This window comes from Jaculus jaculus, chromosome 16 (assembly GCF_020740685.1).
Source record: "Jaculus jaculus isolate mJacJac1 chromosome 16, mJacJac1.mat.Y.cur, whole genome shotgun sequence".
Taxonomy (NCBI): Eukaryota; Metazoa; Chordata; class Mammalia; order Rodentia; family Dipodidae; genus Jaculus; species Jaculus jaculus.
This window is the reverse complement of record NC_059117.1, coordinates 69,005,868-69,032,620: the sequence shown is the minus strand read 5'-3', so window position 1 is coordinate 69,032,620 and position 26,753 is coordinate 69,005,868. Positions and strand designations below refer to the sequence as shown.

Below are 26,753 nucleotides of genomic sequence, written 5' to 3'. Positions count from 1 at the left end.
CGGTCAGTCTGAAATTCCCATGTAATACCTTAATCCCACAGCACAAAGTCACCAACCAACTCCTAACCCTCCATTAAAATTCACAACAGATAAGATAAATACAACGTGCCCATGATATTCATTGGGCAATTTTAGAAACACCTATTTATTTACACAACTATGGTAGTGAAAAGATCAAACAAAAATTCACCTCCAAACCCACAGTTGCTAAGCAACTGTTTTCCGATGTTCTGCAACACTGGTCAAGTATATTACCGGTGCCACAAACTGGATCCAAAATAAATGGAAATCACATCTTACCTGGTCTCTTCAAAGGGGACGGGAGGTTCACTCCTACCTGGCCTTTCATGAACGAACACTGGAGGCACATTCCGTGCTTAACTGGGTTTGTTGGGTGCAAATGTTTACTTTTCCTCTTTTACAAGAAAAGGATACGTCCTGGTACCACAGGTTTTCTGTTCACCAGGGCGAAAGACAGTTCTGTTTTGAGAAACACCACGGAGGGCTTGATGAGATGCTGGCCAAATCTGAATGACATCGTCGCAGAGGTAATATCTGCAAGAGAAAACAATTTAGGGGATGGGTATTTGTAAAATTCAAAGAACAAAGAAATTCTCTTCAAATACTACTTGAAGGAAGGTAATTCCATTACTACAGATTCTGAGCTGCAGAGAGGTTGTGACTTCCAAGTGTTCCCCACTAATATCCACTCGGGCAAATTCCAGGTACCTCCTCTCCCCCAGTGCTCCCCAATCCAGTATGCTGTCAAGTGGAAGCTTCTGTGAACGACGCAGCAGCCTTTGGCTAGTTAAGTTCGGGGTGTCTCAGAAGGAAACCTCAGATCCAGCAGAGCCTGTCTATCTGTGTCACGCGCTTACTTGTACCCATCCATTTTGCCATCTTTGCTAAGCTGGAGAAGTTCATTGCAAAGTACTGATTATGAACCTGTTAATTCTTAAATGCCTTTTTGTTTACACAACAGCAACGCGGCACAAGTAGAAGCAGTGTCTGACCTTCCCTACAAGCACTAAGACATACAGGCACTTCCCGAGAACGACTGTAGCAAGATTTCCAAAATGAACGAGCAAGGAGGATGGGGATCAAAATGCAGTTGAAGATGGAGACAGTTCCTGGTGGACACGGATGCATCAGGAGACACAAATGTCTCCATGTCCTCCTTCGGGTGTGGGGAGGGCGCAGCCCAAAGAGGAGGTTGTGATTTAAATGGAAAATGCCTTCACTAGGCTCATGTGACGGGTACTTGGTCCCCATAGGGAGGTGCTACTTGGGGAGGTTCTAGAAACTTTCGGTCTTGGTGTAGGGAGCAGATCACTGGGCCGTCCCAGGTCACTGTTGCTAGTTTCCGTGTGACTTGAGAAGAGCTGGTTGCTCCCACGACCAGGCGCATGGAGCCGTGTGAAGATGGACGGAACCCTCATAAACCTGATCCGAGTAAATCTGCCCCCTTCAACCTGTTCATGGTAAATGTTTTGTCACAGTAATGAGACACTTAACCAGCACACAAGGGACGCTCATGAGATGTGGCACTTGGCAGCTACAATGAGTGAGACCTACCAAACACTAGGGAGTGGTTTTTTCCATCAGGTGAGGCGTACACATGACCAAGGGACTTTCTAAATGACTAAGACACACCCTGCCTGGATAACTATTTATTTATTTATTTTTAATTCAAGAGCAGCTCACTACAGAACTGAGTAGCATGGAAAAAGACTAACGCATTAAGAAAGGGAAAGCTGTTTTACAAAGCGCATCAACAGATGCGCCGTCATTCCACATGTCAACTGTTTCTAGAGACACAGGAGACGGTGAGAGCTATGCAAATGTCATCAGCTATACATGCATCCACAGGGCTGGACCTTGACAGAATTCAAGTGTTAAAAAACTAACGTGGGAAGGCATATCTCAATGACATTTTGATTTTTAAAATGTTTACATCTTGTAAACAAGAAGCATCACTAAGGTTGTGACAAGTCAACTAGCCAATGGTTCTCCAGGTGGGCAAGCATACTCCCTGGACCAGCGTCAGCATGCTAATTACATTTTTTATCTTCTCTTACTTTTTCTGTTTTCCATCCTCCGAACAAAACAACCCTCTCATTTTGACATAATCAAATTCACTAATTTTCTTTTTGTAGTTTACTGTGTGATTTGCAGGTGGTAAATCTTTCCTTACCATAAGGACGCAAATAATTATATATTTTTTCCTGTGAGCTGCATATTGTGATTTTTCATAGTCAGGAATTGATTCCCAGGGCTGGAGAGAGGGCTTATTGCTTAAGGCACTTGCCTATGAAGCCAAAGGACCCAAGTTTAATTCCCCAGTACTCACATAAGCCAGATTCACAAGATGGTACAAAGCATCTGGCATTCATTTAAAGAAAAAAAAAAAAAAAGAATTGATTCCCTTGGAGTTTGGCTTAGAATATGAAGCATGAAATTAGTTCTATCTTTCTTCTTCTATGAGCCAATCTTTTTTCATCAATTCCCAGGAATGTTTCCATATATACATAGGAGCAAGTCCCACCTCTCTGTTTGGATTCTTAGCCAGGCACTCTAAACCAGAAGCTGCTCAACTATCTTTTGTAAAGAGCCAGACGCAGCAGCCCTCTTAACTACGACACTCTATCATCCCATCCTGTGAGAAGCCATGTGGTGCCTGAGTCCCAATAAAACTTTATTTACAAAAACAGGCACAGACTGGATTTAGCATGTGAGCGACAGTTTACCAACTCCTGTCATATATTTCTTAATGCCTTGTAGGGAAAGGATCTTTTTCTTTATTTACTCCTCCATATAAATTTATACTCAACTCTGCCCCTTCAAAAGAATTTGTAGTTCGAAGTTGATTGGACTAGATTTAAGTTTTAATGGTGGGGAAAACGTGTCATATTCACAATATTCAATGAAGCCATATATGAACACGGCATTTATGTATGAACACTGCATTTATGATGCTTAATGCCATCATAAAACTCTTATAATAGAGTTTTAAATTTCCCTTATGTGTTTTATGCATTCTAGCCTAGATTTAACCTAGATAGCTCTTGGTTTATGTCACTGTTATAAATGGCTTCTTATTAATGTCATAGTTTATAACTGGTTATTCCCCAAACAGAGGAAAGCTATTGATTTTCATATGGTGCTCTAATAGCAATCAAGCTGAGCTCTAGCATTGTTGCTAATGGTTTCCATATAAATGACTTCACTGGGAAATAATATTCTTTTATCTCTCCTTCCAATTCTTCCACTTGTTATCTCTCCATCTTTCCGTACTGATCAGATGTCTGGTGATTGACTGAAAAGTACTAGTAGCATAAATATTGTCTTGTTCATCAACTAAAATGAATGAATTTAAAACTTTTACTTTTCCCATTAAGATCAACAAACACTGTGAGCTTTAGGTAAAAGCCAGCATAGGGCTGGAGTGATGGCTGAGCAGTTAAGACACTTGCCTGCGAAGCCTGAGGACCCCGGTTCTGCTCTCCTAGCCCACGTTATTCGGACGCACAAAGGTGAGGTGAGGGCAAGATTGCACATACCCACTAGGTGGTGCAAGCATCTGGAGTTCAACTGCAATGGCTGAGGCCCTGGCATGCCAATTCTCTACCTTTCCTCTCTCTCTTGCTCTCTCTTCCTATCTCTAAAATTTATAAAAGGAGAGAGAAAAAGAAAAAAGGCCAGTGTGCCAAGCTGGGTGGAAACCAACTCATCTATTTTAACTAAGCACTGGTTCAATGTGTGTGTGCATGCTCACGTTTGGGAGTGCTCATGTGTGTGTCCTGGCTTGTGTAGACGTCAGAGGTCAACCTCAAGTATCAGTCCTTCTCTTCCACCTTGAGGCAGGGTCTCTCTTTTTTTTTTGCCACTGGGAATAAAAGACTAGCTGGTCTCTGAGCTTCTAAATGATTCTCTTCCATGCACCTACCCTCTCTCACTGGGCTGGGACTGTGGGGGCTAGATCTCCACATCTCACTTCAAGTGGGTCCTAGGGATCTGAACTCATGTCATCAGGCTTGTGAAGCAAGGGCTTTACCCACTGAGCAACCTCCCCAGCCCCTGATTCCATGAACAAAACTAGAGGCCAGAGATACAGTTTAGCAGTTAAGACATTTGCCTGCAAAGCCTAAGGACTCAGGTTCAATTCCCAAGTATCCATGTAAGCCAGATCCACAAGGGGTGGTGCACGTGTGTGGAGTTCATTCACAGTTACTAGAGGCTCAAGCATGCCCATTCTCTTTTGCTCCCTCTCTCTCTCTCTCGCTCGCTCAAAAAGAAACATTTAAAAAATAAATTTTATTTTGTTAAATGTGTATTTTATATCAATAACACAACTGTGCATCTCTTGCCATGTGACACACATTTTTAAAAAAGAACTTCCCATTTTGTGATGAACCTAACCCACTCTACATCACATGACTGTATAATACGTTGGCTTGACTTTAGTGTCAGAAGTGAAGCTGGCATATTAAACTCGCCTAGTCTATGTTGTGCAGACTGAGCTGAAATGGCTGACTTTTCTGTATGCTAACAGAAATGTTATCCACAGAGACGTTCTGTTCCGTAAGAGTGAAATAAGAGCCAGGCGTGGTGGCGCACACCTGTAATCCCAGCACTTGGGAGGCAGAGGTAGGAGGATCGCCATGAGATTGAGGCCACCCTGACACGACATAGTAAATTCCAGGCCAGCCTGAGCTAGACTGAGAACATATCTTGAAAAACCAAAAAAAAAAAAAAAAAAGAGTGAAATAAAACTCCCTTGTCAAACTGTACCCCTCTTCCTATGCACAGAGAACTGTTCTGATAATCATATTTAATGTTTTCTGATAAACTTGTTCATTTCAAATATTAATTTCTAATATGTACCTTTGTCTTTTACTAGTAAAAATATCATAATCCTTTAGTAAAGTACCTAATTATTTCCAGGGCTGATTTTTATCAAAACATATGCACATATATGTATTTTTTCTTACCTGTCATTCAAGGTTTATACCTAATCTATTAAAGTTTTTCAAAGGAACAACTCAGTTCTGTGGCTTAAAAAACTATGTCAACTACATTATTGATTTCCAGCACTTTTATACCCTCTCTGATTCCTTATCCTTTCCTGTTTCTTCAGATTTACTATGTTTCTGTTTTTCTACTTGAACCTAACTCCAAGCTTGTGCGGCTTCTGGCTGTATTTCTCCACAGTAAGGGAGGCTATCTGCCACCTTCGCGGGGTCCCTTAACTGCGCCTTTCTCCCACCATACTTGGGGTACCACTCAGCTGCACAGTTTCCCTGCGCTTATCACCCTGTCCTATTTAACCCGAGGGTTATTTCCTAGGTGCCTTTTCCTTTCCAGACACAGGCGCTGCTTCCACTGTATCTTTGTGTTAACGTTTGACTTTGTAGCACCGCAGTTATAGAAAAGAAACTTTATACCATTTCCTTTTCAGAATCCCAGGCTTCCTGTATGACTCATTTGAAGACGAACTTTATTCCTGACCTACACACTTTTTCAGAACAGTATGTTCGGGTTTGGCTGAGTCAATTCTATCTATATAAATAGACTTAATGCACTGTTATCTAGCTCCTTTCTGCCCACTTTTTGTCTTATTGCTCTATCAGGTTCCAAGAGAAGTGAGTTAAACTTCTAACTGCATGGTTGCCAAATTAATGGCAAATTCTATAATTTATTGTCTTCAACATCATAAAGTTATATTATTACATGTGCACACATCCTAATGCTACAATTTGGATCATTTACTTGTGTGTGATAAATTTGAATGTTTCCATCACCACATCTTTGACCTGCATACTATTAGATATTTTTGTATGAATAATATCACAGCATTCAATATGCAAGCTGTCTGGTAATTTTAACCCTATACATTTGTGCCATTACCTCACTTTTTCTCCTCTTTCATATGCCCACCACAGCTAAATCAGGTTTCCCCCCCTTTGGTATGAAAATTATGCACTCTTGCAGTCGTAAGTAAGTCAGCTCCGTGCTGGCGGGATGAACTTCCAAAAGACACACAGCTTATGGAGAAAGGGTTTGTTACAGATCCAGGGTACGTTTCACGAATGGCAGAAGAAGCTGGCCCCCCTCCACAGGTCCACGCAGAGAGGCAAAGCCACTACTAGGCAGCCAGTGCCACCAACAAACAAGTACCAAACCAGCCGCAGAACAACAGAACTCACTCTGCATACTTTTACTTTAATTTTTTAAAGATTTTTATTTATTTATTTATTTGAGACAGAAAGAGGGGTACAGTGGAGAGAGAGAGAGAAAATGGGCACACCAGGGCCTCTAGCCACTGCAAATGAACTCCAGACCATGCACCACCATGTGCATCCGGCTTACGTGGATACAGGGGAATCGAACCTGGGTCCTTAGACTTCACAGGCATGTGCCTTAAACACTAAACCATCTCCCCAGCCCACTCTGCATACTTTAGGCTGAACTTCAGATCTGCCCTCAGTGACACCACCCCCCTACCCCATGGCAGGAGTCTGCCTGCTAGTGGCTGAAGATGCAAACTCAATTTTTTAAAATTAATTAATTTACTTATTTGAGATAGAGGCATAGAGAGAGAGAAAATGGGCATGCCAGGGCCTCTAGCTATGGCAAGTGAACTTCTGATACATGAGTCCATTGTGCATCTGGCTTACATGGGTCCTAGAGAATTGAACCTGGGCCCTTAGGCTTCATAGGCAAGTGCCTTAACCTCTAAGCCATCTCTCTAGCCCTGCAAACTCACTTTCAATAGCATCTGCATCTATTGGGGGACATTAGTTTTGCTTCAGTTATCATGATGGCTCCTCCCACAGATGCTAAGATGCCCACCATGTCTGTGACCATAGCATTCTCACTGGCATCGAAGCTAGTCATTCCTTGCATGCCATCTTCCTCATGTTTTAATTTCTGATGTGAGAATAATATTGCGTTATAATTTCAGATATTCGTGGGTTTTTCCAATCACCACTACGAACTCCTACTTCCATGCATCTTGTTCGCAGAGGTCACAACTTCCTCCTCACACTGAGAAGCTTCGAGATGTAGCACTCTAATTGTCAAGCATTTGATTTATTTATATGAGAGGTGGCAGAGGGAGGGAGAGAACGGGCACACCAGGGCCTCCTGCCACTGCAAATGAACTCCAGATGTGTGTGCCACTTTGTGCGTCTAGCTATACGTGGGTCCTGGGGAACTGAGGCCGGTCCTTAGGCTTTGCAGACAAGTGCCTTAACCACTGAGCATCTCCCCAGCCCTGGCACCGCTCATTCTTTAACCTTATCTTCCTCTTTATATTCCTAGCTCCTTGTTCTAAAAATATTTTAGCAGAGAAATCTTTGATTATCTATTCCATGCAATTCCTAGAAACTTAAGTTGTTATTGCTTATTTATTAAAAAAAAAAAAAATCACTCAATTCCTACTTACTTTAGTTTCCTGCTTCTTCCTCCTACATTTATTTTTGGCTTATAAAGTCATGAAATTGCTTGTAGAAAGGGTCTAACTCTTGAAAACTGATTTTATGAGGAATAATGTATTTATTTTACCCTTCCCCTTACTTAAGTCATCTGTAATCCTAACTTAGCTCAGGGTTTGTCTGCCACAGTGCTTTTACACTATTCCCCCTTTGCCTCCTCCATCCTGTGCAGAATAGTTCAGTGATCATCAGATCCATGTTGAACAATGGGTGGCCTAGTTTCTCATCTCAAAATGCAGTCCCGACAAGGGTCCAGCCTTAGGGCTGTATACTAATTTCCTGTAATTACGGTAACAAATGATCACCAACCCAGGGCTGTGGTCCCTCTAATGTCTCTAAGACAACATTCCTGCCTCCCTCTAGTTCCTTGCTGGGTGAGCCTTTGTGCTTCTTGGGATGTAATCTGTCATCCCAGTCTCCAAGACACCCCCATCTGAACACACCCTGTTCTTCTAAGAGTCTCTTCCTCATATAATTCCAGTCAATGCATTTAGGGTCCACCCTAACCTGTATGATCTCATCTTGAGTAATCAGATGAGCAAAGACTGTATTTCCAAATAACATCATATCCTAAGGATTCTTTGAAAGGGACACAAAACCACTATAGGCAAACTTTTTCTTTGGTTTCTCGAGGTAGGGTCTTGCTGACCTGGAATTCACTCTGTTGTCTCAGAGTGGCCTCCAATTTACAGAGATCCTCTAACCTTGGCCTCCTGAGTGCTGGGATTAAAGGTGTGCCCCACCACGCCCGGCTTTAGGCTAAGAGTTTGATACCTGTTGTTTCATCATCTACAAGCCAATTCCTTTTGGGGGTCTTTTGTTTCCATTATCTTTAAATGCTTGTTCATTACTTTGATACTCTGACATCAGGCAACATGTAGTCTTTGAGGAATTCTGTCAGGCATTACTAGTTCCCTCAGCTCTCATCTCCATGTTCTTGCATGTCTGTTTCTTTCTGGTGTCTTCTGGGAAGAGACAGCCTCAAGCCAAATGCCTCCCATTCGTCTGTCCATTTAACTCCTTAGATTACATTTGGGACTTATCTTACCCAGTCTTCCACTATTCCTGGCTACCTGGCATCTCTTCCTCCTGAAAAACCATTCTTGCCAATAAGCTTACGTAGTTCCATTATATTTTGCCACACAAGTCTAGTTTGCCAATAATTTACAATGCCTACTGCCTTCTGATGTGTTCACTAGTCCTTCTTTTTTGATGAGCCACATCACTGAAAGCCTCCATTGGGAGGAAGCATGAAGGGATGGGGTCCCAGGTCAAAGATCCCTCTTGACTCTGAGCTCCGCCATTCTCCCTCTGACACTCTACAAGATCAGGAGCTTCTCGCCCACAGGCGATGGCATACATGGAGGCTGGACTCACCACGTCTGCCTCACGGTGTAGGCAATGAAAAGTACTAATATTTTTAGCTCTCCCTGCAGAAATCTAATTCTACTTCTCTTTTTTTTAATAGCAGTAATATTTTGCCCAGCCGGCAGACCTAGTTTCTCAAATTTTAATTACAATGTGGAAGAAAAATATTCCAGGGACTATTACAAAGGACAGAAGTATGGACATGTACAACAATGAAGAGACGGTGATGGAAGGTGTGTGCGTCTCCGGGATCTGAACCTGGCTGCAAGACCGAGATAAATACTAAATACTTTATTCTCACGTGAACATGGCAAAAAGCAGTTTTAGTTTAGGCTAAAGTCAAAGTGCTGAATCTTTCCTACCAAACAAGAAAGTTGGATGTACCAATGTTCTATTGATGGTTTAGGGGAAAATCTTCTCTTGCAAACTCAATTTCTTAGCAAATAAAGCTGTTGACTTCTGGAACACAGAAAACCAAAACTGGGTTCTGCATATTCCAAAAAATTTAGGCTCTTAGATTTATTGATCAATGTTAGCCAATAATGACCAATAAGAAACTTGGTTCACTCAAAAAAAAAAAAAAAAAAGGAGGCCAGTGCATCTCTTATTCTAAGAATACAGGAGAAGGTGTATTAATATAAACAATGTCTTGGGCTGGAGGGATGATCAGCACTTAATGGCACTTTCCTACAAAACCTTACTTTTACGATCTGGGTTCAATTCCCCAGTACCTATGCAAAACGCAGTGTATGCATCTGAGTTTGTTACTGTGGTAAAAGGCCATGGTGCTCTCTCTCACTCTCTCTTTTCCTATCTTTCCTTGTCATTTCTGTCTCTCTCAAATAAATAATATTAAAAAAAAACACTTTTTAGCAAATTTCTCTCCCTCCTTGACATTCCTTAATTACAACTTTCTATATTTGAAACTGAAATCACTAGACTTCATGGTATTTAGCCTCTCTCCCATCTTTTCAGCCAAGAAATGTATCATCTCTCCACCTCTCTCCTGGAACCTACTTGTACCCCTGATATAGTCCCATCCCTCTGTCTTGCCTTTATTTCATATTTCTTAGCAGCTAGAAACAGGACAATAGTTCTACAACATCTTCAAAATGTATAAAGCAGAAAGGAGATATCAAAAGTTTTTAAGGTTGTGACTCAGCGGCAATGATCATTTTTCTGGTAGGGTGACAGGAATATAAGAGCCAATTGCCTTGTAGTAGAATAAGGTTCCCATGGCCGAAACAGAAGCTGACAAAAATTCAGTTCAGGGTAGATTAAGCTTCCTCCTCTTCACTTTTAAATGCTGTGCTAATGTTTAATTAAACTGAAAAATGCTTCAAAACTTGCTCCAAGTAAAGAAAAAGCCAAACCTAAAACTTCTGGATGGAAAAGGACACGGGGCCACTTGGGTCCAGATCTCTTATTTAGTGACTCCAAGCCAGCCCAGCCGGCAAAAGGCCTGTGCAAATGAGCTCCAGATGCCCTTGGGTCTCATGGCTTTTTACAGAACACACTATTTAAGGATTTATTAAACTGGTGAACTCCTGACATCAAGGGCCCAGGTGTGAGGAGCTGATTACAGATGACTCACTTCAAGGGGTCCTTACTGTGAGAGGCGCAGAGCCAGCCTCCAGTGAAATGCTCAGTCAGTGATTTGGGATGTAAGCCTCAGACAGACACCACCACAAACTGCTGTGTGGAAAATGTAAAGACCCTTCAAACCACACTCTTCCAAAATCTTCACTGGGGACTTCAGTGCTTCTGATAAAAATGTACCTATGTGGGCTGGAGAGATGACTCAGCATTTAAAGGTGCTTGCTGGCAAAGCCTCACAGCACAAGTTCAATTCCCTAGTACCCACAGAGAGCTAGATGCACAAAATAGTGCATGCATCTGGAGTTCATTTGCAGCTAGAGGCCCCAATGTGCCCATTCTCTCTCTGTGTACTCTCTTTGTCCTTGAAAATAAATATTTTTTAAAATGCACTTAGTGTGACCAAACTCATGAGGAAGAGAGAGCATAACCGACTATCTACCAGGAAATATTTAAATCCTGTTTCATGATTCTTGCTTTTCTCTTCAGCAAAGAATTTTTATGAGACTACATATGCAACTGGATTTCATTTGCAGTGGCTGAAGGCCCTGGTATGCCCATACTCTGTATTTTTCTGCTTGAAAATAAATGAAATATTTTTTCTGCCAGGTGTGGTGGCACACGCCTTTAATCCCAGAACTCAGGAGGCAGAGGTAGGAGGGTTCAAGGCCACCCTGAGACTAAATAGTGAATTCCAGGTCAGCCTGGACTAGTGTGAGACCCTACCTCAAAACACCAAAAAAAAAAAAAAAGAAAGAAAATATTTTTTAAAAAGAGATAGGTGGGGTCTTCTGCACGTTTCTACTTTTAATGTTCAGTCAAGCTAAAAAATTAATGAAAAAGCATGAGTATATATATTCTGTCATATTTTAAAAATGAACCCTGAAAAGGATTATAAAACAGTTACAAAAGAGCATGACTCCTACACACACAGCAAAAAAAAAAAAAAAAAAAAAAAATCTCCCACCCATTTTGATTCATGAAATGTATGCATTTTTATGAAAAAGAAATGCCACTCATGAATTTTTGCTAAAACCAGAGTGGTAAGGCTAATTACAGTGTCAAGTATAGCTACGTGTCACTTGTAATATATAGACTCACTTCTATTTTAAGTGTTCTATACAACTCAGCAATTTCTAATTGTGTTATTCATCAGATAATTACATGACTGACAAATTTATCACTGAACACTGTACCACAGGTCATACAATCTAGGAAGGGGACAAGTTTAGAACTATATAATGAACATCTTTCCTGAATCATGCTCAAGAGCACTTGGAAAGCCCAATTAAAGTTAGTGGGACCTACATTCAAGGCTTTCCATCAAAGGCCATCAGAGACCACCTGCTCGCTGAGTCCTCCCAGACACTGAGTTCTCCAGTTTTAGTTTGTTTGTTTTAATTACTTTTTATTTACTTATTTATTCATTTAGGAGAGAGTGGGAGAAGAGGAGGCAGGCATAGATAATGGGCATACCAGGGCTTCCAGCTACTGGAAATTAACTCCAGACACATGCACCACCTTACACATCTGGCTTACGTGTGTCCTGGGGAATCAAACCTGGGTCCTTAGGCTTCTCAGACAAGTGCTTAAACCCCTAAGTCATTTCTCTAGCCCTGAAAAGACATTTCTAAGTGAAATCATAAAAAGTCAAATTACTGTCTCAGTGTCATAATCCTCACTGAAACCAACATGGGCAGACCCTATTACTACAGCAATAACCAAGAGAGATTCTCACTCAGGGGCCTTGAAATCAAGCTCCACCACTTCAACATATCTGACTATGGTAAAACGTTGAATAAAACATGTACTTGAGGGGCTGGAGAGATAGTTTAGTGGTTAAGGCTTTTGCCTACAAAGCCAATGGACCAAGGTTCAATTCCCCAGGAATAATGTAAGCCAGATGCACAAGGTGGCACATGTATCTGAAGTTGTTTATTTGTAGCAGCTCAAGGCCCTGGTGCACCAATTCTCTATCTGTCTCCTCCCTCCCTTTCTCTCTCATAAATAATTTAAAAAATTAATTACTAAAAAAAATAAACCATGAACTTGAAAGCAGTCCAGTCTCAGCCTGTCATCCACCACCATGACTTCGCAGCTCAGCATTAACTGCACCTCCCTCCATGGAAACTCTCCTTTTTCATTGTCACAAATGCCTTCCCATTTTCTTGCACCATAGACCAAAAAAAGGCATTGCTGTGCAGCTCTGAAGTGACAGTGACAGGGTTTCATTCTCATTTCCTGTTTTCATTTCATTTCTTCATCCTCTCACCATGATGAGACTCTCTTTAGGAGCTCCTCCACTCCTGCCCATCAAGTTACTTCACCCTTCTATTTGCTGCATTTGGAAATGCAGAGCTTTTAATTATTAGCTTACTCCTGTGAACGGTAACGAGGCTCAGGCTACCTCGGGCTGAGGCTCATCAAACATTAACGAGCTACCAGGCTGAGACCAGCACCTGAATCCCATCAGCAGCTCCATTGTCTGGGTGAGGTGGGGTGCTTCTCTCTACAGGCCAGCAGGTGTGGGAGAGCGGGAGCTTGCAGGGTGGCCATTATGCATGCACTTTCCTCTCATGATCCACAGTGACTCCAGCAGCTCTCCTGCGTGGTCGCCCTCATTTACATACTGGCTATTACCTCCTCAGTAATAACACTGTACTGATTCACCTCTTTGTCTTCCTCTTTGCCGTGATAAGGGCTTGAGGGGGAGGGGCGGTGCTGAGACTTCTCAAGGAGAACCCGAAAAGGTCATTTCCTTATTGCTACTTTTAATCTCCTGATGACCTCAGAAAGAAAAACCAGTCTCACAGCCATCTTGGGTGATCTATGCAAATATTTGATACTCCCTCCCACAGGGATTGCCTCATGACCTCAACACAAAAGGTGTGAGATAAATATTGATTGACATCTTGAAAGTTTTCTGAGCACCTGACAGAGACAGATCTGGATCCTACAGGAGACAGAAAGATGAATGAACTGTTCTCTGTTCCTCCTAGGAAACTCTTATAAAGGTGTCTTTATAGTTAATGAGGGAAATTGGGACAAACTCAAAATCCCTCTCTTCCAATTTGTCTGAGTAACCAAAGCCTCATGCCCAAGGTAACCAACCACCCGTCACCCTTGACTGAATTCCACCATGTTCCAGGGCCCATGCATTAGATTTGCATTAATTCATTTAAACCTCAATAGTACATATAGCACATGTGGTGTAACACAAAACACACAGGAGCTGAGTGACTTGACTGAGAGCATCTCTGATTGGCTAGAAGCTCAAAGGAAGTCTTAGCCAATCAAACTGGCTGCCAAACATCCCTTGGAAAAGAACAGAGAGAAATGGAGCCTGAAGGTTCAATAGCTTAGAGGTGACAGAGGCCAGTGGCGAGATTGGGAGGAATGCATCACATCTCCCAAGTGTGAAACTCAGCCTCTGTTCCCAGAAGGTGCTGTCTGCTACCCACAGAGGTCACTGTGGGAAACACAGCATTGTAATTACTTGTTTAAGGTGGTCTCCTTTTTTAGTTTCAAAGAGACGGGGCTGGAGAGGTGGCTTAGTGGTTAAGGTACCTGCCTGCAAAGCCTAAGGACCCAGGTTCGATCTCTCTCCAGATCCCATGTAAGCCAGATGCACAAAGGTGAGGCAACCACAAGGTCACACATGCCCACTAGGCAGCACAAGCTTCTGGAGTTTGATGCACTGGCTGAGGCCCTGGCACATCAACACTCTTTCTTTCTTTCTAAAATAAAGTAATAAAACCTTTTTAAAAGAAGAGACATTATTTCTGAAAATAGTACTTAGGGGTCAGCATTTATACATGATGCTGGCAAGGACACCTCCCATAAAATGTAGAGAACAACATCCTATAATGTAGAGACAGCTAGAAATTAAATGCAGAGACTTATTTGAAACCAATATTAATTAACCATACTCATGACTTGATAAATATGTTCATATCTACTCTTGTAGACATTGTGTTAAATGCTCTTTGTAACTATCTCAACCCTTACCAGGGTCTTGTGAGGTCCCCTATCAACCTCACATTACAGAAAAAAAAAAAAAAAAAAAAAAAAAAAAAAGCATTGAGAGTTCAAGTCACTTGCCCCAGTTCACACCGGAGGTAAGTGGTGGAGCTGAGATGGGCACTGAGGCAGAAATGTCTCCTGCCCACACAGTATCGTACTGTAGTTTCTAAATGCCAATGACCACTCCAAATGTCTACCTATTTTTCTGAAAAGAACATGGTAAACAACTTCAAACACCAATTGCTAGGATCTCTGCAGGATAAGCTGAAGTTAGTAGGAGAGTGGCCATTGGACAAGGTGAGTGATGGCAGAGAAGAGCTGGTTTCAGTAGCTAAGGAAGAGTTGGAAAACAGAACAGGAGAGGCTCCAGCATCCATTGCAGCCTGATGAGGGCTCTCCTTCCAATGTGAGTATAGCTGCAGAGGCTCGCGACCAGGCTTCCGACAGAGGATGCCTCAGAAAATTAACACTGTGCTTTCAGCCAGAGAAAATTTAAAGAGCAGAAAGGGAAAGAAGAAGGAGAGAGGGAGTTGGGGCGGAGGAAGGAAGAAAGGATAGAAATTTAAAAGTCTTTAAAAATGGCTGGGCCTGGTGGCACATGCTTTTAATCCCAGCACACAGGAGGCAGAGGTAGGAGGATCACTGTGAGCTCAAGGTCACCCTGAGACTCCATAGTTAATTCCAGGTCAGCCTGAGCTAGACCAAGACCTTACCTTGAAAACCAAAGAAAAAAAAATTGATGAATGAATGAAATAGAAGCATACCACGCCAGAGCTCATCAGAATGCCCTGAAAGCATGCTAGGAGTTTACGGCTTTAGGTACCAGTGTTTAAAAATCGTAGCAGTTTCAGGAAAATAAGCTCATGTACTTGAACAACTTAGGAAAAACTGAACCCACAGTCAGTGCACAAAGAGAACAGAGATCAAGGCAAAAAGTAATAAAATGGAGACAAATGAGAGGGAGGGAGAACACAAATGATGAAGAAATTAGATGAGCCTATTTGCAGATAACACGAACCCCTAGGGACTTCGGACACAGAGATCCCAGGACTGATAAACACCTACAGCACAGCAGCAGATGGAAAATTCAATATATAATAGTTTCATTGTGGTTTTGACCATGAAATGATGTTGAACTTTGTGGAAAAAATAAAAGCCTTTTCTCTGTTGAAATGATCAGGTGATTGCTCCCTGAGACTATTAATGAGATGCATTACATTTATTGATTTACCTGTGTCAAACCATCCTTGCATCCATGGAATAATTCCGCTTGGTCATCAGGTCTGAGTTTTCAAGTGTCTCATCACTGACCTATTTCCCCAACCCCAGGAATAATTTTTTAAGATGTGCATTTACATTTGAATTGCAAGCATTTTATTAAGTAGACAAAAAAATCCACAATAGCTTCAAAAATAATAAAATGCTTAGAAATAAACCTAAGGTAGAAAACAAAGACTTCTACGATGACATTTTACAACACTAAAGAAGTTGAAGAAGGGGCAAGTAGATTAAAAGACCTCCCATATTCAAGACTGGTGGAATTAATATAATAAAAATGGCCTCAGTAACTGGAATTCCTGTTAAAATTTCAGTGACTTTCTTCATAGGAATAAGAAAACAATTCTAAAATTGATATGGAAGCACAGAAGACCCTGAGCAGCCAAAACACTCTTGAGCTCTCTAGCAACAACAACAATGCCGGAAGCATCACCGCGTCTGACTCCACGTTGCACTACCAGTTATAGTTATGCCAGCAGCGCGCTGCGGCATTGAAGCAGACACGTCAGTCAGTGGAATGGAATAGACCTCCACAGGGGTGACCACCTGGCTTTTTCACAAAGATGTCAAAACATGCATGGGAGGCAAGACTGCCTCCTCCGCAAACGGAGGTGTGGAAACTGGACCTCCACATGCACAGCAATACAACTTGATCACTCTCCCTCTGTCTTTCTACAAGGATCAGAGATGGTAATCTACCACCTGACTCTCTGAGGCTGTTAAGGAAAACAAGGGAAGTCATCTCAAGACACCAACAAGGACTTTCTGAAGAGGACTCTGAAAGCTCAGGAAATAAAGACTAAGGTTTGACAAACTGGGATCTTCTACACAGCCAAAGACACAGATAATTGAGCCAACAAACTACAGAATGGGAAAATGTTTTTTTTTTATTTATTTGAAAAAGAGGCAGAGAGAAAGGGAGAGGGAATGGGCATGACAGCTTCCAGCCACTGTAAATGAACTCCAGACACATGTGACACTGTGTGCATCTGGCTTACATAGGTCCTGGGGAATCAAACTCAGTCTTTTGGCTGTGCAAGCAAGTGCCTTAACAGCTAAGCCATCTCTCTGGCCATAGAATGAGAGAATATCTTTGATAGTCATGCATGTAATCAAGGATTAACATCAACAGTATGTAAGGAACTAAAAAGAAAAAAGTAAATACCAAAACTCAAGCATCCCAAACAATGAGGGGATAATGAAATGAACAAAGGTCTTAGAAGATGAAGAACAAAGAGCTGAAAACATAAAAAACATGTACAAAGCCCACATATCCAAACCCTACTGACACTCTATCTCACCCTCACCAGAAAGGCTGTCATAATGAAAACCAAACATAACAAGGATTTGAGGGGGAAGGGAACCCTTACACGCTCCAGATGGGCATGTGAATTAATTAGTTCAGTCACTAGGGAAATCAGTACAGAGGATCCTCATACTAAAAAGCAAATTTTGATATGACCCCAGTATCCCCTCCTGAGTATCCATCGCAAGGACTCTGACTCTTAACTCCACAGACCACCTGTACACCCATGTTATTATAGTCTTGTTCAAGTTACAAACGCTGTCTTGGTGACCTTTAGTGGAAGAAAGGGTGAGGAAAATGGGAGAAGCACACACAATGTAGTTTGATTCAGGCATATAGAAAAATGTTGGAAAATGAATACAAAAGGAGACCACACTAAGAAAATACAACCAGATAAATGTCACATTGTGTGTGTGTACGTGTGTGTGTAAGATTAATGAAAGAAAGGAAATGAGTGGAAGAGAGAAATGGACATGGGAGGGCAAACTTAGGAGAGGATATCATGGCCTAAATAAGGTAAGTGAATAAGACCAATATCCATTTTGTGCTGAAAAGAATTATCTTTATAGGGCTGGAGAGATGGCTTAATGGCTACGGCGCACTTGCCTTTGAAGCCTAAAGGCACAGGTTTGATTCCCCAGTACCCATATAAGCCAGACTCACAAGGTTGCACAGGTATCTGGAGTTTATTTGCAGTAGCTAGAGGCCCTGATGCGCCACTGTCTCTCTATCTGCCTCTCTCTCTCTCTCTCAAATAAATAAATAAAATATTTTTCAAAAACGAACCGTTTACAACCTAGCCCTATGATCAATGTATGCCAATTTTTAAAATCCTATGTTCCATTCCAGGTCCAGCCTTTAGCGTCATGACCTCTGGATGCTTTTCATAGCAGCCCTGAGATGCTCCCACCCATTGTAGGTCAAGGGTGTGATGACACGTGTATCTGCCAGTACCTTGACTTTTTCAGTAAGGAACATGAAAAATAAACTCCTAGCATTGAAATAACATATTCTGTGATAATCCTCTGACTAATCGTCTTGCTAATAAATATCTAAAGACCACATTTTTCTTCGAGCCTCCAGCTTCCTTGGGAACCTTCCAATTGTGACATAATTTTCAAATTAGTGGGTTTATTCATAGTTTTATATTAGTAAATGTCAAGTTTCTTGCTAATTAGCAAATTCTGTAAACCCACAGTGGTGTTAAGTTTCAATTGTATGGGGAATTGATAGGAAAAGAAAAAAAGAAAAGAAATAAAGAGACAATTAAAAATTTCCCAAAGGGAGCTTCTTCCTATGAAATTTAGCACAAAGCAAGAAAGCATGAACTCGTTCTGAGGGTGTACTTGGAAGATGTCTCACTGTCACAGGGATGAGCGAAGCTTACATTCACCACAGAGCGCTCCCAGTTACAGCTCAATTCCCTTGTGACATCTCCCCTGGTGGCCGCCATCTGAGGTTTCCTTGCTAGCCTTAGATTTGGTTAAATGCATTTTCCCCAACACTTTCTCATGTAGCAAGATTTCACAATTGCTTTATTGATGTTCCCACCCAAGCTGCTGGCTCACTTCCTTTCAATGGAAAACAACGCATGATGTAGCGCTCAGATTCTCAAGTGCTGTGCCCAAGAGTTCTGAGTTCTCCGACCTACCTGGGGTTTGCTAATCCGCCTCTCTTTCCTCAGTAGCCCAGTGAGAGCGGAAACCACACACTACCTGTGGGGGGCTCTTTTACCTCACAGCTCTACGATGTGACAGAAAGCATGTGCTTCCCTTGGGCACTCATACTTCTTTACATTTTTTTTTTTAATTTTTATTTATTTGAGAGCGACAGACTCAGAGAGAAAGACAGATAGAGGGGGAGAGAGAGAATGGGCGCGCCAGGGCTTCCAGCCTCTGCAAACGAACTCCAGACGCGTGCGCCCCCTTGTGCATCTGGCTAACGTGGGACCTGGGGAACCGAGCCTCGAAGCGGGGTCCTTAGGCTTCACAGGCCAGCGCTTAACCGCTAAGCCATCTCTCCAGCCCACTTCTTTACATTTTATTTATTTGCAATCAGGGAGAAAGAGAGAACAAGAGAAAATGAGATGAGTATCCCAGGGCTTCTAGCCACTATAAACTAACTCCAGGACAACCACCAAGGTCACGCCTGTAGTGCAAGGACCGTGGTCCTCCCTCAGGATGATGGACAATGTCACACTTGTACTATGAGAGTAAAAACTTTATACCAAAAAAAGTGTGTACACTATCAATGTATTCCACCTTCCTCAATGCAGTCACACCATCAACAAGTATACATTTCTTTCTTTGTATCACATAAACAGTGGTCTACTTGGCGGCAGGGAACACTGAGGTCATGGTGGCCTATGGGAGAAGATATAGTTAGTTGGCAGAACATAAGAACAACTGTATGAATGGCTAAGCAGATCGACTCATCTCTGAGAACCTACAAGTAAACTTTGAAATGACTCAGGCCAGATACTGAATGCATTTCTTTGACCACAGTGAATCCAAATGCACTGGTCTTTCTCACAGTCCAGTGCTGAAAACAGTTAAATACAATGGCTTGCGCAGTCCTTGCCTGGGTTGCTTGCCATGAAGATACTGAGAAGTGTAACTTAGGCCAGATCAGCAGAAGAGAAGAGAAGAGGCTAGAGCCCCTTTTAGGCAAAAACCTGCCCCAGTGGCATAAAGACCATGGCCCAGCAGGTGCCAGTCTGTTGAAACAAACCTTGGTAGGAAAAGTGTCGGGTTAAGACACAGAAGAAGTCCGAAGGAAGGGGCACAGAGCCATGGGCCATGGGCTAGTAAGAAGGCCCCTCCATGAGGAAGGAAGAGGACACTCACTTATCCCCATGTCCACAGCAGCTGCACAGTGCCTGGCAAATAGTAGATAGCCAATACGCATCAGTTACACACATAGTGGATTCATCCACAGTAATTCCCATATTTCTGTTGTTAGTGTTTATGACCTATTGGAAGCGTCCCTTAAGGACCTACTGTTATAACCCAAATCATAAATATAGGGCACGCAACAGAATACCAGATATGTGGTTATGAACCGAACATCCGATTGCCAATCAAACAGAAGAACAGCCTGCGTAAGAGCCGGTCCCATCTTGGAAACAAAGGATCAAGACAGTTGATACTGAATGTGATGGAAAGAGTGTGGCGTAGGGGTGGGGAGTGGTCCAGAAGTCTTTTCTGGGATGAAGGGGCGAGATGACCCAGGACCAAACTTTCATGTAACTACCTTTCAAATCTCCTGGAACACAAGACAGATTCTCGTGAACAAAATTCAGTTTCTTACCACTCCTTCCCCCTCACACTCCTTTCTCTTGTTTGATTAGGTCAGTTACAGCCAAGTTATAGGAGCACATCCCTCACGAGTTGTCACTGATACCATAAAGAAAGAGCTAGCCAAAGATATTTCAAGCATTTTCCCCTAGTCCCAGATGATGGGAAGAAGAAGAAGAAAAAAAAAATCAAACTCTAACAAGGATTTTGAAATGAACCAATCAGCAAGAGCCATTTGGACAGAGGACAAGTGAATAACCCAATTCTTCTCACAGAAGTGAACAAAAAAAGTCCATGGCCATTATCCAAGGTGACTTGAAAAGGCACCTCAGGGACTGAAATTTGCGGTCCTGATACCATTGAAGCCAAAATGAGAGTGAGGACAGATGAAATGATGGCTCATTCTCTCTTAGGAATGTCTCTACTATGATAACATATGTCGGCAGACAATGGTTTCCTACCAAATGGTGACATCTTTAGCAGTCTCCTGACAGTGGGGGAATAAAACCCTGAAAATGTAAAATAATATTAAAAGACTGCTACTTATTACTTAACAACAAAATATACTCTGCTTCTGACAAATGCTCGCATTTAGAGATTGAGAGAGAAAGCCTGAAAAGGAATTGTCCCAATTACCCAGAGGTAAAGAGACATCAACGAGCTAACCCACAATCACTCAATGATTTGGTTATTACCCTACCCTTGACTGCCTGTTTCTCAGTTTCAGGACTCAAATCTGGTTCATTGTAAGTATTGAATATCATTTCACTCAATTAAATATGTTTTAGACCATGCTCTTCATGGTGAGGGGGGATAATAATGACTAAGATAGACTCCATCCTCTGAGGCATGGGAAAAAAGAATAAGCAAGTTGGAGAATAAGATTTCCTGAAAGCTATAAAAGTTAGGAAAGGCCTGGAAAGATGGCTTAGCAGTTAAGGCACTTGCCTGGGAAGCCTAAGGACCCAGGTTCTATTCCCCAGAACCCACATAAGCCAGATGCACAAGGTGGTGTATGCATCTGGAATTCATTTGCAGTGGTTAGAGCCCTGGCATGCCCACTCTTTTTCTATCTGTCTCCCTCCCCTTTCTCAAATAAAATATTTTTTATACAAACATAAGAAAAAGAGGGCTAGAGAAATTTCTTAGTGGTTAAGGCACTTGCCTGCAAAGTCAAAGGACCCAGGCTCAATTTCCCAAGACCCACGTAAGCCACAAGCACAAGGTGGAGCCTGTGTCGGTAGTTCGTTTGCAGCAGCTGGACTCTGCTCATTTTCCCGATATCTGCCTCTTTCTCTCTCTTTCAAATAAAAAATAAATAAATATTTTTTAAAAAAAACTTAAGATAAATGAAAGCTAGGGAAATAATTATGGTGATAATGAAGTGGAGTCATAAGGAGGCATCTGGATGGTGTTCGAGGTGGACGTTCAAGAACTCAGAGTTTCATCAGAGACCCCAGTCACTTCACAAGCCAGCAATACAGGACAGCAGTTACTTGACTGGCCTGTTCTTCCACGCCCATATTCTAAGAGGAAGTTGGCACTACTGTTAGAACAAGTTAGTTTGTTTAGTGAGAAGGTTCAATACCAGGCCACTTCCATGCCCACTCAAAGTGTGTGCCCTGAGCCACGTAACATTGTGGGTGGCACCACGTGGGAGCTTGACAGGAATACATACACTCATCTCCACACCATGCCCAGGGCATCAGGTTCTGCCTTAAGCCAGTCCCCAGGTAAATCATGTCTCGAGACTCTGAGAAACCCTGAGCTGGTCACTGTAGCTAAGACCTATACTCATGGCCACCACACTTGGCCTTGATCATATGTTAACTCCTTATTTCACAGTTTCTCTTGGAAACGTTGAGAACCGGGGCAAGGAATTGGTTTGCTCTTTATAGAGGCCCCTTAAGATCCAGGTTTAAAAAAATGAAACCCTGGGGCTGGGAATATGGTTCAGTGGTTAAAGGTGCTTCTTACAAAGCCTGGGTTCAATTCCTAAACCACCCACATAAGCCATTTGCAAAGAATGACACAAGTGACTGCAGTGACAACAGACCCTCATGGGGACACACACACACACACACACACACACACACAAACAAAAACTCAGTAGTTAAGAGAGATTGCTTAGAAAATAAATTCCTATGGAGGTAATGATGACAATATATTCTTGTATGAAAATTCTCATTAAAAAAGTAAAAGAGGAAGCTGGAGAGATTACTCACTGGTTCAGATCCTTGCCTGCAAAACCTAATGATCTGGGTTTGATTCCCCAGTATCCATGTAAAGCCAGATGCAAAAAGTGGCACAAGCATCTGGAATTTGTTTGCATTGGCTAGAGGCCCTGTTGTGCCCATTCATTCTCTCCCTCACTCCCTCTCTTCATGCAAATGAAATTAAAACATAAATGAGGGCTAGAGAGATGACTCAGCAGTAAAAGGTGCTTGCTTGCAAAGCCTGATGTCCTGGTCATTCAGTACCCAGTACCCATGTAAAGTCAGACGCTCAGAGCTTCTGGAGTTCATCTGCAGTAGCAGGAGGCCCTGGCTTCGCCACTCAAATATTTTTTTTAAAGAAAAAATAATTCCAAGTTAACAAGGTCATACGGTTGTTGTTTAGCAGTGAGAGAGAAAGACAGAATATTTCCAGGCTTCTCAACACTTTAAAAAATGGTTAGCACCTAAGTGTTCAAACAAAATGAACTCAACTTGTTCCTGGAGGTCAACCTTGAAGTCTCCTGCAGGCCACTGTTAATGAGTTGTTCAGCTCTTAAGTTGCACTCCTCTCTTTGAACTTGATCTTCATGCACACACAGAGAAGCCACTCTGTCATCTTTACATGGGACATAGGGCCCACAACTCAGAGAAGCCACCATGCTGCTCCGGGGGCCTTGATCTTTCCAAAAGGCATGTTTCCTAGGGACAGGGATCCACTCTTTCCAGTGTCTCCTGCTCATTGTCCAACTGTTGAAGCCAGGGCTTCCAATCACCACCACCACCCCCGTGGGCCTACATGGGCCCTATCTGCTCTGTGGCCAAAACTCAAACACATCTCTGAAAATGGCAGAATTATTTTTATATATGGGTTTTATCCAAATTCAGCAGAGGGTTGACAAAAAGAAAGGTAATATTTCAGGCAGTGTTTTTTAAATAGAATTCTATTTTCAGGTTCCAGGATGTAGAACAGTGGCTTCTAAATTTATAACTTTGATAGCAGCATTTCTCTCTTTCTGTGGATATCCAATGGGAACTCAAGGAAACTAGCCCAACTCCTCTCAGCACCGGTATTTTAGTCTCTGAGGAAATGCTTTTTCTAAAGCCAATTATCTTGCAAATTAGATCTACTGCTTACGTAATGTTACAGTGTCATGAGCACCTGTGGGAAGATGGAAGGAAATCCCATGACTCTAGAGAATTCTGCTCAGACCCATCAGTGACATGAGCTACTCTCTTGCAGCTCTTAACGAGCGTGCTTCAGTCTCTATTAAACCCTTTTTGCTTCCTGTGTGTACATGTGGTATATTTCTAGTGTAAAGGAATGTGTGCCCGTGCACATGTGTGGAGGCCAGAGGTATCAGGTATCTTTCTCAATCGCTCTCCACCTTTTTTTTTTCTTTTTTTCTTTTTTTTGAGGCAGGGTGTGGTGGTTTGACTCAGGTGTTTTCCATAAACTTAGCTGTTCTGAATGCTAGGTTCCCAGCTGATGGAGATTTGGGAATTAACGCCTCCTGGGAGCAGTGTGTTGTTGAGGGCAGGCTTATGGGTGTTGTAGCCAGTGTCCCCTGCCAGTGTTTGGCACATTCTTCTGTTCCTGTTGTCCACCTGATGTTGGCCAAGGGGTGATGTCCACCCTCTGCTCATGCCATCGGTTTCCCCTGCCATCATGGAGCTTGCCCCTCGAGGCTGTGAACTAAAATACACCTCTTTTTTCTCACAAGTCGCTCTTGGTTGGGTGCTTTCTACCAGCAATGTGGACCTGTCCGCAGCACGGGGTCTGTCAGTGAACCCAGAGTCCACCAACTCAGCTCCACTAGCTGCTGAGCAGACCCCAGGGCTCCTTGGTGGCCACCTCCCAGCACTGCGGTCATAAGCACATGTCGCCAGGCCTCGCTGTCACAGTGGTGCTGGCGGGGGAAGGGTCTAAACTCGGGCTCTCAAGCTTGCACGGGAAGCTTTCGTACTGACTGAGCCAGTGGGCCATCTCCCCAGCCCCAAAACCTTTTGTTAATAAACTCCAGTAGTGATTCAAAAGATAGGGGAGGGCTGGACGGAACAAGACAATGAGAGAGAGAGAGAGAGAGAGAGAGCAAGCAGGCTTCCTACTACTTCTCCAAGCATGTGCCTGCACAAAACTGCTTTCATGGTCAAGGTAACAGGATGACGACGTAGCTGACAAGCCAATGAACTCCACGTCAGAGGTGGGTCCTGGGTTCTTTTTTTTCAGCAGTCCCAGGCTGACCTCACTCTCAGCGACCCGGCCTCCGCCTCCCAAGTGCTGGGATTAAAGGCATGTGTCGCTCCCTACACCAGACAAGGATCCTGGGCTCGCCTTTCACTTGGTCAGCTGTAAACTTTGGACGTGTGAGTTGGTTTCTCTAGATCTCAGTGTGGGCATTTAGCCTAGGCAACACTTTCCAGAGGCTTAGGATGTTTTGTCTGTGAGTGGGACACACGGGCTCTCTCTATGTAGCCCTTGAACTTTCCGTCCTCTCCCATGAGCCTCCTGGGAGGCAAGAAAACAAGCAATTACCACCATGCCCAGCGTGGATATTTAAAACATGGTATCTTTGCTGAGATATAACTCACATATCACCCAATTCACTAAAATGTGCAATTCCTTGCATTTGAATCTACTTGCCCAGTTGTGCAACTGTTGCTAACCCTGATTTTAGGACATTTTCACTGCTGCCTTGCTTGGAGTCAGGGTTTCTGAAAATGTCTAAGTGTGTGCTGTCCCTCCCATCAAGTAAATCATAGTCTGGGGTTGGGGAGCTGCTCAGCAGTTAAAGGAGCTTGCCTGTGAAGCCTGCTGGCCCTGGTTCAATTCCAAGGTACCTATGTAAAGTGAGATGTGAAAAATAGTGAATTGTCTGTAGTTTGTGTGCAGTGGCAGGAGGCTCTGGAGCACCCATACTCATTCTGTCTCTCTCAAATAAATTAAATAACAACATTTTACTTATTTATTATTATGATTTTGTTTTGTTTTTCAAGGTAGGGTCTCACTCTAGCCCAAGCTGATCTGGAATTCACTATGGAGTCTCAGGGTGGCCTTGAACTCATAGAGATCCTCCTACCTCTGCCTCCAGAGTTCTGGGATGAAAGGCATGCACCACCATGCCCGGCCACAATAGAAACATTTTATAGAATAAATAAATCAGGCTGTGGGGTGAGACATGATGTCAGGAATTTGTGTAGTGGTCTGGTAACTTCTGTGGACAGATTCATTTTCAGAAGCAATGCTACAATGGTCACTGTGAGGACTGAATGGGAAACAGAAAGAAATGGGAGCTGTTGACCCCACAGATGGCCCCCTAATGTAATAACCACAAAGACACAGCAGGAAGGGTGACTTAGGGAATGACACCACAGCCACTGTAATGTGGACTAAAATGAATTTCTCTTCAGCAAGTAACACATTCGCAAGGCCGGAATCCTCTGAGTGTGTAAGAGGCAGGAGAGGCCAGCTGGATGGGAAGCTAGAGCTCGTCAGTCACATTCATTTGAGGGAAAAGCAAAGAGAAAAAAGGAGGGAATGGGGGCCTCAGTGGTTACAGGTGCCTGCTTGCAAAGCCTGGTTGCCATCCCCAGTACCCAGGTAAAGCAGGATGCACAAAGTAGCACACGTATCTGGAGTTCACTGGCAGTGGCAGGAGACCCTGGCAGGCAAATAATCTGTCTCTCTTTCTGCCTCTCTCTCACATAAAAATATTAAAGAGAGAGAGAATGAGAGTGGGTTCACCAGGGCTTTGTTGCACTGCACACAAATTCTAGACCCACGCACCACTTTGCACATCTGCCTTTACATGGGTGCTGAGGAAAAGAGCCCACGCCATCAGCGCTTGCGAGAAAGCACCTTCATCCACCGAGCCATCTTCCCAGTCCCAATATTTACATTGTAAAAGCTCATCTCAAGATCCTAGCGCATTTATTTTATTCATTAGAGTGAAAGCGAGAGGGGCAGACAGAATGGACTTGCCAGGGTCTCTAACCATTGCAAATGAGCTCCAGACTCAGATACCACATTGTGCATCTGGCTTACTTGGGTGCTGGGAACACCAACCTAGGTTCTTAGGCTTTTCAGGCAAGCGCCTTGATGGCCAAGTCATTTTTCCAGCCTGTAGCACATGTTTTGATACTGTGTAGACAAATGATTGTCACACTGGACCACAGT

General features: G+C 42.9%; 1 protein-coding gene across 4 annotated transcripts in view; it reads right to left on the bottom strand.

Annotated features, from left to right (window-relative positions):
* The window catches only part of Fhit (fragile histidine triad diadenosine triphosphatase), a 1,635,415-nt gene that overhangs the window by 884,402 nt on the left and 724,260 nt on the right, over positions 1-26,753 (bottom strand). For 3 of the 4 annotated variants that reach the window (XM_045135946.1, XM_045135948.1, XM_045135947.1), the window contains one exon: positions 436-555. In XM_045135946.1, the coding sequence (XP_044991881.1) occupies positions 436-538 (103 nt within the window). In that variant the 5' untranslated portion in view covers positions 539-555. Of the gene's footprint in view, positions 1-300; positions 349-435; positions 556-26,753 lie in introns of those variants that run through there. The other variant, XM_045135949.1, reaches the window with a different exon arrangement.